Source organism: Coturnix japonica, chromosome 2 (genome assembly GCF_054131305.1).
Source record: "Coturnix japonica strain WE chromosome 2, WE-NBRP24, whole genome shotgun sequence".
NCBI lineage: Eukaryota > Metazoa > Chordata > Aves > Galliformes > Phasianidae > Coturnix > Coturnix japonica.
Genome location: NC_140664.1, coordinates 59,267,533 through 59,283,756, shown reverse-complemented (window position 1 = coordinate 59,283,756; position 16,224 = coordinate 59,267,533). Strand labels below are relative to the sequence as shown.

The following is a 16,224-nucleotide window of genomic DNA, read 5'->3' as shown; positions in this document are numbered from 1 at the left end:
ATATCTGAGAACCATGAGCTGTATGCTTTGACCAGTTTGGACACAGTGAAAGCTAAATGTGAATTTAGGACAATGTAATCATGGCAGAAAGGAACAACTTGGACAAGTGACATCCATAAAGCAGGTTTGTACATGTTAGTTTGTACTTGTAAAGCATAAGCATTACTATGGTATGGGTGAGCCAAACAGCTTCCTTAGTAGAAAAGAATATTTTTATGGCATCTGGAACATTCTTGTATTTGCTTCTCTTCTGTTACTTACAATGCAACCTTGAATTCATCTTTACATCAGATATTGTTGTAGAAAAACAAGTTACAGCAATTAATTCTAGCAATAGGAAAGATACATCTTGCTATGGGGGGGAATCTGTTATTACGAAAATGATTTAACCTGAGCACAGCTCTTTTGGTGTAAAATAAGGCAGGCACAAGAGCAGTATACTGAATGAAAAGGACAATCTTTTCCCCTAAGAGTTTATCACCTAAAAAGATAAATTGGAGACATCACAATTAAAAGACAATAAGTGGAGAATTGATGTTTTAGCCTCAGGACAAATGTCTTCGCAAAACTGGAAATGCTCTCTAGCTGTATTAGATGCAAATAATCACAGCTGATCAAATCTCTGGAGCTTTCTTGCCACCATTTTTGTCTCATAGATCATGATGCCTCTCATCAAATACACTTAGCATCACGGGGAAAGCTTTGTAAATTGAAGCTAATAATCGGAACAGACCTTCTCTGTGTTGTACTTATGTGGAAATGCTGCCTCAGCTGGGCATAGCAAATTGATTGATTATGAAGTGTTCTGCCTTATTTTCACAGATGTGTTACAAGCCAATATTTTATAATAGTGTACATGTAAGAGCAGCTACCTTTCTCTTCTTTCCAAAGACTGGATTTAAAATCTCAGCTGTGTGTTCTTTTTCACTTCATGCCTTATTCTGTGATAGGTGAATTTTAAGATCACTTGTGTTTCTGGCGCTTCATTACATCTAATAATTCCAACAGTTTGATTTTGAGAGTTTAAGAATAATTATACTTTAAGAAACAGGAGAGGTATCAGCAACTTATAGAGGCTACTGCACTGCTCAGCAGTTACAGTTTATAAACAAAACAAAATATTATGGAAAACAAAATCAGGCTGCTGATCTTTTGTTTGTAAATCCTAATTATTGGTGATTAATCAGCAAGGAATGAAAGCTAGGTGTCTTTAACAAGTGTGAGTTGTGTCAATTCTGGGACCAGGAGCATCATTTCTGGAGGTTTGGGGTCTGGTTAGGTGACTCAGTACCTGTCAGGAATTAACAAAAAAGTCCTCTTCCATTACCTTGAGTTATGAAGTAGCCAGAGGCACTCCCAGTTGCAGCTGCCTTTTAATGCAAGGTGAGGAGTAGCACTTCGTTCAGTATATCCCTGTATACAACTCTTGATTTCCTGTAAAGGAGATGGAGTCAATCAGAAACAAAAAATTAAAGGCAAAGCAACAGAGGGAATGATTGGAACTGGCAATACTTGCTCACATGGAATGCAGAGTAGATTACAGAAATGAAAAACAAAGGTCTCTCTGCCAAGGTAGTCTCTTTGCATTGTAAAGGAGGGTCTGACAGAGTATGTAAGCTAAGAAAAAAACTATTGTAAGAGAATACATTCTATTGATTAAAGTTGAATAATACTGAAAAAAACCTCATCCATAAACTGTGGGAAGGTTATTTGCATATGCTTCTGATCTGTTGAAAGTATCTGCACATTTTTGTTTTCTTCTGATGTTTTTGTATTCACAGTTCTAGCAATGCTGAGCACACTCCTCCCACCTCATGTGTTCATACATTGTCACTGTTGTAGGCTGACACTAAATATGTAATACAGCATGAGAACATAAGTCTTCGGATTTAAAGAAATAAAATTTACTGCGAAGTTACTTAAGCAATTTAACAAGAAGCTGTATGTGTCATTGGTTTTCTGTAAATACACAGGGAGCAACTTCATCACAATTTCATGGTGTCTGGAGTTAAGTAGCTGTAATGGCTCATGAGAAGTAACTGAAAGTATATTAGCGTCTCTTAGAAAGGAACAGGAAAGATTTTACTGTGCATACGGGAAATATTAGCACTTTCATGTTACATGGCCCTATTTATGCTCAGTTTATACTTGTCTTGAATGGTTCTCAAGAGCTGATGGTAAAAATAGAGAGTGTACAGTTGGAATAATACAAGGGTATAGTTGTAATTAGAGTAAATATATAGCCAGAGGATATCTAAGCAAAGACTCACCAATGCTGAGGCTTTCAGTCAAGATGGATGCTTGCCTATGTTGAGGCTCACCACAAAAAACTCCAAAAAGAAGCAATCTCCAGAAAAAGATGCTACCTTAGTACATTTAAGGGTGGTCAGCCCTTAAATGGGATCTAGGAGAGCCAATCTCCACCCCTTCCAGGAGCACAGCTGAATTACCTTCACTTGTGCTCCCACAGCTGACTCATTGCTTGCCTCGGGTGGTTAATTAGAGGCTCAGGCTGTGATCAACCGTTTCCCTTACAGAGAGCAAGGAGATGGTTAGGAACAGTCCAGACAGATTTTCATTTGTAGTCTATTGTTGTCAAGACTTCATATTGTAGTATCTACCTAAATCTGTACTTGAGGATTGGGTACCAGGGTGCAGAACACCAAAGTGATATGATAGCTGTTACATGAAGCAATGGTTCATTAACAGGTGTTTGGAGAACAGATTTTCCAGGCAGAATTTGAATTCCTTTGATACAAATAGAATTATTTTTAGTGTGAGAACAACCCTCAACACATTTATTACAGTTGAAAAATGTCATGAATTCATTCCTTCCCTTCTGTTTTATTTCATTATAAAACCATGGTAGTGTTTTACAGCCTGATCTAGCAATGCTCTGTTATGTTCTAGCATACTTAATCACAAGAGCAGCCTTCTAATAGTTGCACAGTTGAGCCTGTAGTTCAATGTAATTACATTTTTGGTTATGATTTTCTATATCCTAATTAGCACTGATTAAGAAAACTCATTTGCACTGAGGCCTCTTCTGAGTACTTTTCAATAATACTGGCTTTTATGGTCCTGATTCATTAAAGGTGTGGAGCAAATGCTGAAATTTCATTGCTTTTACAGGAGAAGTTTAGGATTTTTTCTTCCAAATTAGCAGAGTCTTTAGAAACAAAATAGAATAAGCAAGTACAATCACTTCAAACTCTATTTGAATTAGGACACATTTCAGATATGTCAGTAGCTAAACAAGTGATAAGTGATGCAGTTCTGAGTGCCTTGTGGCTTTTTCCCTTTTATCTTGATATCAACTTCTTCAGCTCAGTGTGGTTCAAACCATTATTACCACTAGTTTATGTTATCATAGACTGACACCACTTATGAGAGAGGTATGTGCTCAGGTTTTATTGCTTAACAATGACAAACTGAGCAGAGGAAGAACAAACAATAATATTATTTGCGATCATCAGCATTGATTTCCTGAGCAGCAACCTGTAAATCACAACATGAAAGTTTGACCTTTTTTATTGTTCTGAGGCAGGAGGAATATCTGCTTTCAAGCACATTTATATATTTAAAATTTTGTATTCTTTCTAATTTCCTGATCTCTTCATATGAAAGATGAGGCATAGTGTATTGGATCTCTGCAGTTAAAGATTGAAGTTTCAAACACAAGCAACAAACACAACTTTGGTACCAGAAATCAGAAAGATTTTGAAAGACAGGGGAAATGGGCCCAAGATACCCTGTGGTGCTTTTTCTGCACTAAATCATTTGCATATAGCATGAGTATATCCAAGGATTCTTCAGATTCTTCTTCTTCACTGTGTGCCAAGACAAACAAGGCAGTTCAGGTGCCTGCCCTGTGCAGTGCACTGAAGTATAACTGAGTGATCAGAAGTGGAAGTTGCAGGGGTACCTTGTGGTACCATCCTTGTGCACCTGGTAACTTTAAAATCTGTTTTATTTCGCACTTCTGGCACTGCCCTGGTTTTAAACAGGGAAGAGCTTGCTTAAGAGAACTAATATCTGTTAAATTAATTAAATTAATTATTAAGCAAAATGAGTTTTTCCTACTGTGCTACTCTGAATATGAGGTTGTGCAGGAATGTGGAGGAAAGCGGGGGCAGAACAGAAGGCAGGGTTAAAGACACCACTTGTTTGTCTGCATTAAAACATTGTCAACTTCTTGCACTGTTGTGGACCACAGTTAAGTAGCACTGATTGTGGAGCTTGTGATCCATCCCTCAGTATCACTGGCCACAGCATATAAAATAATAAAATTTTTTTAAAAAAGCCGCTTCAACCTTACTGAGTATGGTCCTTTATGAACTTCTAAATGTGGACACAGAGTGGTTTAATTAGCAGACTTACAGTACAGCACAGAGCTGTACTGAAGATATTAAAAGCTTGATGGTTGGGGAACTGGAGTGATTTTATTTCAGCAGCACCAAGAAGGTCATTACACAAACCATTGCTTAGTTAATGGGTTCAATACGTGTCTGGTGTCTCCTCGCCACTTACTTTCCAGTATCTTTTGTTATGGTCACATGATAGCCATAGTAATTGTCTGCATGTCTTATTACTTCCTTCTGTTATTCTGTCTTATTACTTCCTTCTTTATTCTGTTATTATGTCTTATTACTTCCTTCTTTAATTCATCTGTCATATTTAATCATTTTACATTCAAAAGTCTTTTGCATCTGGTATGCAGCAAATGTTTCATGAAGCTGTGGTACCCAGATTTCTGTTTTTAACTCAGCTGTTATCAGAAGTTGGAATGTGTAAAAGTTGTGTCCTCCAAATGTCTTTGCCATAACATCCCATCATAGTCATTTTTTGGGATGAATACAACCCCTATTTTCTTTATCTTTCAGATTAGTCATTGTTGTTATATATGAGGAGCAAGAGAGATAGAGCTAGATTTGTGCAGTCTTAAGGAGTCTTACATGGGGTATTGGTGGTGCCTTTAACTACACAATGGGAATCTGTAGGGAAGCAGGAGGCATGCTCTTCCCATTGAGCATGGTGAAAACACAGCAGGCAATATGCACAAATTGCAACAAGGGAAATTCTTATTAAATTTCTGGAATACTTCTTCCTTGTGAGAGGAGTTATCCATCAGGACAGATTGCCTAAGAAGTTTGTAGGATCAGACCAAAACTGGACAGGGCCCTGACCAGCCTCTAGATTGATCCTGATTTTAACTTAAAGGTTGGACCAGATGACTTCAGGAAGTCCCTTCTAACATGAGTTAATCTGTGACAGTTTGATTACAATAAGTTTTCCCACACTTCACTGCAGAAAGCTGTTGACTCTTTAAAGCTTGCTGCTATACAAAGCAGTAAGCTAAGGAAAACAAAATAGTGGCTACTCAGCTGCAGTAATCAAATATGAAAAGGAAGGCAATTAGAAAAGAGAAGACCATGAGTTTACTGAAACAGTATAGTCACTTTCCACTGGGTCAGATGTATCACCCAAAACACTGAGCTTGAATGAGGCTACATTAAGAAACTGTAGATACTGTAAAAGAATGAGTTTTTGGTTTTTTTTGCTTTTAAGCTTTATTCTTTCTGTACCATCGTGGGTAAAAAAAAGAAATGCTCTATGGGGTGCAATGTTTTATTAGTAATTCAGCAAGACTGAGGGACATTTGAAGTAGCAAAGATACTTCTCTTCTTATTAAATCTCTGTAGTCATTTCTATTTTGCCTAAAGTAGTATCCAAGGCTGAAAGTAAAAAGTCTATAATTCACTTATGAAAATAATGGTATTCACAGTGAATTGCTATTTGGGGCATTCATTCAGAAGAATGGGCATTGTCCACTGCATTGCTGCTTTTTTATGGCTTGAAGGATGATTGACCAGAGTCCCCATCCAGACTCCTTGATAGCAAGACTATTTCCTCAAATATAGCTCAACTGAATGATATAGGTGTCTCCCACACACGTGAGCATTACTCTTCTATGTTGTTGTCCCAGCCAAACTACATCAGAAGTGCAACAAGTTTCTAAAGCTTGCCTTGAAGCAACAAACTGCACTCTAACATTGTTTTCCATCTTGTAAAGACATCATGGATGCATTGTATTTTAGGGTATTTCCGCCATATATGCCTTCAAAAAGAAAAGGTGTTAGTGACATGTTTTTAGTTCACAGTAAAATAGAAGACTTTCTTGAGATTTCTACAGTTAAAGGTGCAAATTTTTTGCTGAATTATGGGATTGAAACAGTGCTTACTGGTCTTGTTTTGCTTATAAATGATGAAGCTCCCAGTGCTGTAGAGGCTATATTAGCTGTTCTTTGGAGGTTGTTATATGCAGTTATTTGCTGTAAGGGTGCTTAAGCACATTAATACTCTGTGTACAGACCTGTTAAGTTTACAGGCGTGATCCTGTTGTGCATTAGGCTGCTACCTGATGTTAATCTGATCTTAAACCCAGATTTTCTTAATTTTTTGTTCGTTTTTTGTTGTTTTGTTTTGGTTGTGGATAATGGTAGCTCTTGGGAACACCAAGTTATTTAGCAACTTCAAGGAACCTTCTTCCCAGCTAACTAGAGCAGAGGTAAGGACAGTGGGAAAGAACCCTGTGTTTCTGTAAAAGAACATTTTTCACAGTAGGGTGTAAACTACTGGCATTCTTTGGACTGCTATAAACTTGCTGAGAGACTTGTTAGTGCTTAAAGGCCCTCTGATGTCAGATAGCACAGAGAGCCAAAATGGGTGCTTGGTGAGTTATGTTGCAGAAAGCTCGTCTCAAAAAGTTTGCTACATACCATGAAAAAATTACAGTCACTTAGATGTAATCCAGTGTTCAACCCAGAAAGCACATATTAAATCCTATCTCACATGCTCATACAACTGTCCAAATATTTGAAAATCTAAGAATTTATTTAAATGGAATTTCAAAGACTGTAGGAAGATCAAAGTCTCTAATCAAAGCTTTTCCACTACTGCCAAAGGATAGCTGACATTTTTTAGGCAGAAATGTTAAAACAATGAAAAAGGGGAATCTAATAAAATTTAGGAAGAAAAAGATAATGGACTCTGTGAAAGGTTCAGATTTGTTGCCTCAGTCCATGATTTTGTTTTAATTGAAAGTGGTTGCTCATAACATCCCTCTTTTAGCTTCTTGTTATGTTAGAACAGCTTTCTACTGACATGGGAAGTATGAAGTATATTCATGCCAGTTTGGAGACACTGACTGTCCTTTTGGCATAAACATTTTGATAATTGCCTTCTAGAGGACTTTGCATTAATACTGATAGCACTAAACAGCAACTTTGTCCTGTAACTTAGTTTAACTTCCAGGGTTCATTATCTAGAATCTGCTGAAAGGATTTGTAGCACTTTAAATGAAAAAAGAAAGAAAGAAAGAAAGAAAGAAAGAAAGAAAGAAAGAAAGAAAGAAAGAAAGAAAGAAAGAAAGAAAGAAAGAAAGAAAGAAAGAAAGAAAGAAAGAAAGAAAGAGAGAAAGAGAGAAAGAGAGAAAGAGAGAAAGAAAGAAAGAAAGAGAGAAAGAGAGAAAGAAAGAGAAAGAAAGAAGAGGAGAAAGAAAGAGAAAGAAAGAAGGGGAGAAAGAAAGAGAGAAAGACAGAAAGAGAGAAAGAGAAAGAAAGCAAGAGAGAAAGCAAGAGAGAAAGAAAGAAGGGGAGAAAGAAAGAAAGAAAGAAAGAAAGAAAGAAAGAAAGAAAGAAAGAAAGAAAGAAAGAAAGAAAGAAAGAAAGAAAGAGAGAGAGAGAAAGAAAGAAAGAAAGAAAGAAAGAAAGAAAGAAAGAAAGAAAGAAAGAAAGAAAGAAAGAAAGAAAGAGAAAAGAAAGAAGAGGAGAAAGAAAGAAAGAAAGAGAAAGAAAGAGAAAGAAAGAAGGGGAGAAAGAAAGAGAAAGACAGAAAGAGAAAGACAGAAAGAGAGAAAGAGAAAGAAAGCAAGAGAGAAAGCAAGAGAGAAAGAAAGAAAGAAAAAAGAGAAAGTGAGAAAGAAAGAACGAGAGAAAGAGAGAGAGAGAGAAAGTGAGAAAGAAAGAAAGAACGAGAGAGAGAAAGAGAGAAAGTGAGAAAGAAAGAACGAGAGAGAGAAAGAGAGAAAGCAAGAGAGAAGGAGAGAAAGCAAGAGAGAAAGATAGAAAGCAAGAGAGAATGATTGAAAGAAAGAGAAAGAGAGAAAGAGAGAGAGAAAGAGAGAAAGAGAAAGAGAGAAAGAAAGAAGGAAAGAAAGAAAGAGAGAGAGAGAGAAAGAAAGAAAGAAAGAAAGAAAGAAAGAAAGAAAGAAAGAAAGAAAGAAAGAAAGAAAGAAAGAAAGAAAGAAAGAAAGAGAGAAAGAGAGAAAGAGAGAAAAAGAAAGCAAGAGAGAAAGAAAGAGAGAAAGAAAGAAAGAGAGAGAGAAAGAAAGAAAGAAAGAAAGAAAGAAAGAAAGAAAGAAAGAAAGAAAGAAAGAGAGAAAGAGAGAAAGAAAGAAAGAAAGAAAGAAAAAAGAGAAAGTGACAAAGAAAGAACGAAAGAGAGAGAGAAAGCAAGAGAGAAGGAGAGAAAGCAAGAGAGAATGATAGAAAGAAAGAGAAAGAGAGAAAGCAAGAGAGAAAGAAAGCAAGAGAGAACGATAGAAAGCAAGAGAGAAAGCAAGAAAGCAAGGAAGGAAGGAAGAAAGAAGGAAGGAATGAAAGCAGGAAAGAAAGAAAGAAAAAGAAAGAAAAAGAAAGAAAAAGAAAGAAAGAAAGAAAGAAAGAAAGAAAGAAAGAAAGAAAGAAAGAAAGAAAGAAAGAAAGAAAGAAAGAAAGAAAGAAAGAAAGTGTGAAAGCAAGAGAGAAAGGGAGAAAGCAAGAGAGAAAGAGAGAAATAAGAAAGAAAGAGAGAGAATGAAAGAGAGAAAGAAAGAAAGAGAGAAAGAGAGAAATAGGGAAAGAAAGAGAGGGAGAGAAAGAGAAAGAGAGAGAGAGAATGAGGAGAGAGAGAGAGAAAGTAGAGAGAGAGAAAGAAAGAGAAAGAGAGATTAAGAGAGAAAGAAAGAGAGAGAGAGAGAAAGAGAGGAAGAGAAAGAAAGAGAAAGAGAGAAAAAAAGAGAGAAAAAAAGAAAGAGAGAAAAAAAGAGATTGAAAGAGAAATAGGAAGGGAAGGGAAGGGAAGGGAAGGGAAGGGAAGGGAAGGGAAGGGAAGGGAAGGGAAGGGAAGGGAAGGGAAGGGAAGGGAAGGGAAGGGAAGGGAAGGGAAGGGAAGGGAAGGAGGGAAGGGAGGGAGGGAGGGAGGGAGGGAGGAAAGGGGAGGAAGGAAATTCATTTACCTGCTTGCTTTCTTGCTAACTTCTGTAAAGGCTTCCAGGAGAGAAGGTTTTCAAATGAAAAACTTCACTCTCCTGGAAATAAAATAAATAATCAGTAAGCACTGCTGCAAGTTAGGACAAGAGCTGTCTGCTTTCAGATGGCAATTGCTAGATTTCCAGAATAGCAAATTCTCCCATTAATTAGGTGATAGCATTGAGGAGGCATTCCATTACAAGGCTGGAACAGGACTGACCACAACTGCTATACATGGAAGAAAGGCTATACATGTGTGTAGGCTCACAATCCTTTGGGGACACAAGGCAACTGCAGAGAAGCCAGCAGGGAGTTAGGCTCTGCTAATGGAGAAACTGGCTGCTTGTGATTTGCAGAATAATACTATGAAAATAACAGAAAAATACTATGGTGCCAGCGCAGTGGCTTAATGAGCTAACAGGATAAGTGGAATAAATTGCATTCAAGAACTGGATAATTCTATTAAGAGAGTGAGGGCTGTAGTTGAAGCACTGCCGCTAATTAGGACTAGATTTTCAAAGCAGTTCTTGGAATTATAGTCATAATTTTGTCAGTGACAGTCATGAAGCTCAGATCTCCTTTTGCTCCTCCCACAGCTCACCCCTCACATTGCATGGCACCCTGTGTACCTAAGGGGTAGTAGAAGTTGAGTGACAGAGGTCACAAAAAAAGTACTTATGAACTCTGTGTTTAATTAATCAAGTTTTCTTCCTGAACCAATGCCAGTCAGCACTGGGAGAAAATAGGAATGTTCACACAAAACCACTAAAGACAATTTCCTTTATGGAGAGGATGGTAAAATGTGAAGCATGAATATGGGACAGTGCCTCATATTCATTTACTGTGGAAAGACAATTTTCACTTAGGAGATTGTCCTAATATTTACTGAAATCAAAGGGGTAACAATAAAAGCCAGCAGAGCTATGTTATGGGAAAGTGATTTTTCAAGAAAATCTTCTTATCACTTGTGCCATGTACACACTCGTTTTAAATAATAGCTCAAAGCTGATTTAAACTGACAATAGGAAAGCAGTGCAGATTGGAAACTGGTACTTTTCTCTGTGTCTCTCTGGGGAATTCTGGACCCATCTTATGTCTCAGATGAACTGAAAAATGCAAAATGATGAAAGAAGTCAGAACAAAGCATCAGCTTCTTTTCCTTATGACCATTGAATTTGGGCTATTACTCTTGCTTATTTTATTTTAAATATGAAGGCAAATTTAGTGTTCCTGAAAAGCAGAGAGCAGAGAACTGGAGCTTGAGGCAAGGAGAGGACAAGCAGTTACTGGTCAGTCCTGTCTTTTCACCCAACTCTGCAGCGCCATGTTCTTTGCTCTGACACATCTAGCACTATTTCTTTTTTCTCCTGCTGATGAATAGCTGGGGACTGAGCTGAGGCTATTTTTCACTTGTGATTTGAATCAAACACAGGTCACTAGCTTCTCTTCTTTGCAATGCTTTCATCTGTGCTTTTGATTGTCAGAACTGGTGCATAAAACCGAAGATATTTTGCTGCTTCACATTATAGTTTCTAGGTTTCTTTCTTGGTAGATCTCCATCTTCCATACAAGTTGAATAGTGCTGCTGAGAAGCATAAGCCCTTCTGTATAACTTGATAATTACTATAACTAATTTTTATTTTTTTTAACTCATTCTAGTAGGTAGAATGATCCAGTGTAGAGCCCTAAAAGTTTACAGTCTCAGGATTTAATCTATATTAGACACTACTACTATAATAATGCATGTTGTCAGTGTGAAGTATTCTAGATGCTAATCAGTATAGTTTAAAACTGGAATTTAATTGAATTGAGCATTAGGTCACATCGATATTGTTCATCATATATGAACTCAACATTAATACAAATAGCTAGTGCAGTGGTATTTCTAATGCCACTGCCTTTTCCAGTGTTTTAAATGTAAGAAATACTTGCCCATGTGAGAATAGTGATTATGGTCATTAAATGTTACCACTGTTTTGCAGCAGAAGCTGTGGCTACTCAAGTGCTGTAATTGTTAGCGAAGAGTACAATTTCTTAAACTAAATGTTTCTTCTATGTATGGTAAAAGAGAATTTGTTTGGCTTTGTTGAATTCCGTTGTCTATATTGTTCCATGGTCCTAGAATGCCCTTCTAGAGAGTAAAGCCTGTTAAAAAATAGTAAAACTAAGGCATAACTGTGTTTTTCTCTGCTGTGTTGTTGGAAAAGGACTATTTGCTTATATTTGCTATCTGTGTATGTATCTATGTGTGGTAGAAGAATGTAACAAAATCATATTCTGTTTCACGTCATCAGGACTTTTAAAATAATTAAGTTGGGCTGCACAAAGAGTAGCATAGAGAGCAGTGTTGAGTGTGATTTACTAGCATGTTGCACTGTTACAGGTCACTCTGCTGCGTAAAAGGACATTTGTCCTGCAACACCAGACAAATGTTTACAGCTTCTTCCATTCCTGCATACTCGTTTCACTCTTACCCAAAAATATTTTCCTCTTCATAGAGGGAAACTGAATAGAAGTACCTGAGGTTTACCCTGGAGCCACTTTACTTTCAGGAGCAAGACTATAGTTCTTGTTACTCCTCCATATATTCAAATAGGCTTGTGAAGGGTAAGGCACTTCAGAAGATACTTTAACTGTCAGTTTTTGTTTCTTAGCTTCAGTTTAGACAATTTTCTAGGTATGTGCTTAGGGTTTTGCCTCAGTAACAGTTGAGGTACTGTCATAATGTAGGATTTCTCAAGTTGTTTGTTGTATGTTTGTTTGGTTTTTTTTCATAACCGTGGCTAAACAGAGAGGGATTTTCAGGGACTCTTTTTGGCAATGTGAAGCCTGCCTCCTTTCTCATTCAGGGTTACGTAACTTCCCTGCAGCGTTCGCAGGAACTATGCACAAGGAAAAGTGATGCTGGGACAACACTACATTATTTTTAGCTTTCAGTCATTTACTTCTGTCTTCTTTTTTCTCTCTTCTCAGATAATGAAAAGAACTACAATGTGTGGACTTTTTTTCCTGAGTTCAGCAAGTCATGAGAAACTTTGACATGGCCTCAAGTACCTCTGTGCTTTTTGCAGATAGCTGTGGCATACTCTGGAGGTGGCCAATTGCCCATGCTTCAGTGGCTGGGAAGCTCTGTACTAGGCTGGAATAGATTTTTGCAGGTTATGTTTAATGGAGAATATTTTAAAGGAAACACTGATGCTTCTTTACCTGCTTGAGTGCACACACTTATGAAAATACCAGTGATTCTCATCACTAGCAGGGAAAGTGTTCAGAGGAGGGCAACAAAGCTGGTGAGGGGTCTGGAGCATAGGCCATATGAGCCATATGAGAAGAGGCTGAAGGAGCAGGGAATGTTCAACCTGGAGGAGGCTCAGGGGAGACCTTATTGCTCTCTATAACTTCCTGAAGGGAGGTTGTGAGCTGGGGGTCGGCCTCTTCTCTCGTGTCATTAGTGATGGGACTAGAGGGAATGGTTTCAAGCTGTGGCAGGGGAGACTCAGACTGGACATTAGGAAATATTACTTCTCAGAAAGGGTGGTCAGGCACTGGAATGGACTGCCCAGGAAGGTGGTGGAGTCACCGACCCTGGAGGTGTTCAAGGAACAATTGGATGTTGTGTTGAGGGACATGGTTTAGTGGAAGCTATCGGTAATGGGTGGATGGTTGGACTGGATGATCTTTTAGGTCTTTTCCAACCTTGGTGATTCTGTGATACTGTGAGGTGTGAATCGGGATCAGGAAATATTGTCTTTTGAAAGATTCAAGTAGGCTTCAAGCTGCAACTCAGATCTTATCTCTGCATGTCTATGTATGAGAGAAGCATGTAATAAAAGCATATTAATAGGGTTTCACATCAGGACTTTAAAAATAATTGCATTGAGATGCACAGTCTTCAAACATTACATTATAAACAATAACAATATACAAATTCAGTCTGAGCTCTCACTTCAAGGGCATAAAGGAGTGAAGGTTATGCGGAAAGATTACGTTTGTTCCTTTTCATACCACGTACTTCAGTCAGTGAGATGTCAAGATGAATGTCATTCTCAGCTAATCGTGCATTAAGTTGCAGCTGAGAAGAGCTTTTATAGCATCATGGTGACAAAATTCAAAGTTTACCTTCAGTGACAAAGCTCCTAGTGAAATTTTATTGGAGCTGCTAAAATTAGTTAGAGTTTCTTTCATGATAAATGGCAAGAAGGAATAAGATCCATGCACTTTCTCATCCCAGGCATCAAAACTCCACAGATCCCAATCTGTGTGGTTGTTGGTGGTAGTTGGTAAGCATGTTCATTCCCTTACATATCCTGTGCAGAGTGCCTGTAACCAAGGAGAACCTGATAGTTTACAGAAAGTGATGACCCTGAAGCTGATAGCATTTTTATTTATTTATTTATTTCCCCAAAAAAGCCATTTGACTTACATTGGAAGACTTTTCACATTGTTTCAAGGTTCCTGAGATTTTTGGTTTGGTCCTGGAAGCTTACCTCCAGCTAGACAGTGGGGCAAACATAATTACATTGGCTGTCCAAAAGCTCAGGGAGAACTCTTACATGCTCAGCTTCCCTTACACAGCAAGCAAAATAATGCCGTGCTATTGGTATAACTAATCTTCCTCCACCACTGGTCATCTTAACTCCTCAGAATGTCAGCATTAAAGTAAAACCACCTTCCCAGCATTTGCAACACCCTACCCTAGGCATATCCATGCAGAAACATTTCTTTTCTTTTGAAAGGATGTAAAGCTGCTCTTGAGCCCACTTGGGCACACACCAAGTCTCTGGGACCTGTGTCTGAGATGAGATGTGTCATACATGTGCAGAACAGACCACAGAGTGGAGGCTTTTAGCTGAGACTTTAAAATTTGCTGAGCTGATTAAAATGAAACCTAGTCCATTGGCCCAGGCACTCTCCTGGAAAAGAACTGTGCTAAGACCAGAAGTAGTAAGCATTAAAGGATAGTGTATAATAAATGTCAGCCATCGAAGAAGTGTGAAAAATACAAATTTCAAAAAATGTCATTGTTTCTTGACAGAGTCACAGCTTTGGCCATGGAGTTCTTATCACAGTATTTTCAGTGTCACATATAATGCTGATATAAAGTTGTATCTTTCCAGAAGCCAGTGGTGGCTTTAATAAGTAGTTTCAAACCTGGTTACCTGAGAATTCCAAAGATGTAATTGCACGATTTTTGTGATCCATGCTATGGTGGAATTTGCTTATGGTATGGTATACTCATTTCCTCATTTAAATTGTCTATAAGAAACAAAAAACATATAAGAAACAAACTAACCATGGCAAAAAATCAAGTCCAGCAGAGCCCATTTTTTAAATGGCGACAGAATTCACTCTGTACATTTACGGTCTGTATCTTGCTTGTGTCTTGACAAGTCAGCTGTGTTCATTGTTTCCCTGACAGTGGACTGCAGTGCCACTTCCTCTGTTTTGAACTTCCAGGAGGGAAGCAAAGATGACTATTTTCTAAGTTAAGCTTGAATACACATTATTTAATATACTGCGCAATGAGTCACAGTTGAGTGGGACTTCATTTTATTATTTTTTTTCTGTCAGAAATTGGAACTTTACTGCATAAATGCTCTTTTTTCTATTTTGACTGAAAGCTTGGTGAGGAGCTGTGACTTCCCAGGAGCAGCACAGCACTTGGCTTGGCTCAGTGGGAGGTAGTGAGAGTAGCAGCACTGCCCTGCTGAACTCAGATCCTGACTCACAGAGTAATTTCTTCAACTCTGTTCAGGGAAGCAGCAGAGAAAACTCTGTCCTCCAGCTGATGCTGGTTCTTATTTATGCCTTATATGCTGATATGGGGGTATTTTTGCTTCCCAGCTTTGATCACAGCCAGAAGGCAACATGAGTTTTAATTTATATAACAGCAGCCTAACATTAAACTCAGTCTGTGGACCTGGCCCATATGTTTTAAGTGAGTTCAAAAAGTCACCTATTGATTTATGTTATTTTTTTCAGCTTCACCATCAATACTTACTGTTATAATATGCAGTTGTTTCATAAGGTAGTATAAGCTCTCAGAAAAATGTGCTCGATACACTGCCTGGAGAAAGATTTCCAACCCTATCAATATTGTTATAAAGACAGATAATGTTAATAGAGGTGAGAGCTCCTTATGCATGACTTCTATCTCATTTAATAAATAGTCCCATAGTCCCTTTTGGGATGAGGAACTACTATATTAAAATTACAATAATATTTTTGTGAATAATATTTTAGTGAAATGAATCCAGGATGGTCCTACTTAGACCAATAGTGGTTAAATTGTTACCCAGATGAAAACGTTGTTTTGATTAATGGTTGTAGAACTGTTTGTTTTGGGTTTTTTTTTGTTTTTGTTGGTTTTTTGTTTTTTTGTTTTGTTTTGTTTTTTTTTTTTTTTGGTTACCTTGTAAAAAGGTCAGTTACTAAGCAGTTCAAGAGATACTCCTCTAATCTTTGTTCTTCTGCCAGCAGATTTTTAAAAGCATCACCAATGAAGATTCAATCCAGGGACAGGGAAATCGGAGGCTGATAAGTTTTTCATTGTCAGGTAAGGTACTGTTAGAGTGAAATTTTTAAACCCAGAGTGGGAAACTGAAATTATTAAAACCCTTAATGTATATGTGTGTGTGTTTATGCATACATATGTATGGCTCTCTCTGTACATTTATCCATGCATGAGTGTGCATGTGATGATACACTAGAACACACTGCCCAGAGAAGCTGTCAGCACCGCATCCCTGGAGGCTTTCAAGGACAAATTGAGTGAGGCTTTGAGAGACATGGTCTAGTGGATGTCAACCCTGCCCATGGCAAGGGGTTGAATCTTAAGGTCCCTTCCAATCATAGAATCATGGAATCACTAAGATTGGAAAAGACCTTTAAGACTGCTAAATTCAACCACCATATCCACTAAACAATGTCCCTG

General features: G+C 37.8%; 1 protein-coding gene across 38 annotated transcripts in view; it reads left to right on the top strand.

Annotated features, from left to right (window-relative positions):
• Positions 1-16,224, top strand: part of HECW1 (HECT, C2 and WW domain containing E3 ubiquitin protein ligase 1) — a 216,469-nt gene that overhangs the window by 120,464 nt on the left and 79,781 nt on the right. For 19 of the 38 annotated variants that reach the window (XR_014943461.1, XR_004306356.2, XR_004306357.2 and 16 more), the window contains one exon: positions 15,768-15,846. Coding sequence is in view for 33 of the 38 variants with exons in the window: in XM_032442998.2 (XP_032298889.2) it covers positions 15,768-15,846 (79 nt within the window). In the remaining 5 variants the exon portion in view is untranslated. The remainder of the gene's footprint in view (positions 1-15,767; positions 15,847-16,224) is intronic. The other 19 variants (XM_085539863.1, XM_085539872.1, XM_085539876.1 and 16 more) reach the window with 1 other exon arrangement.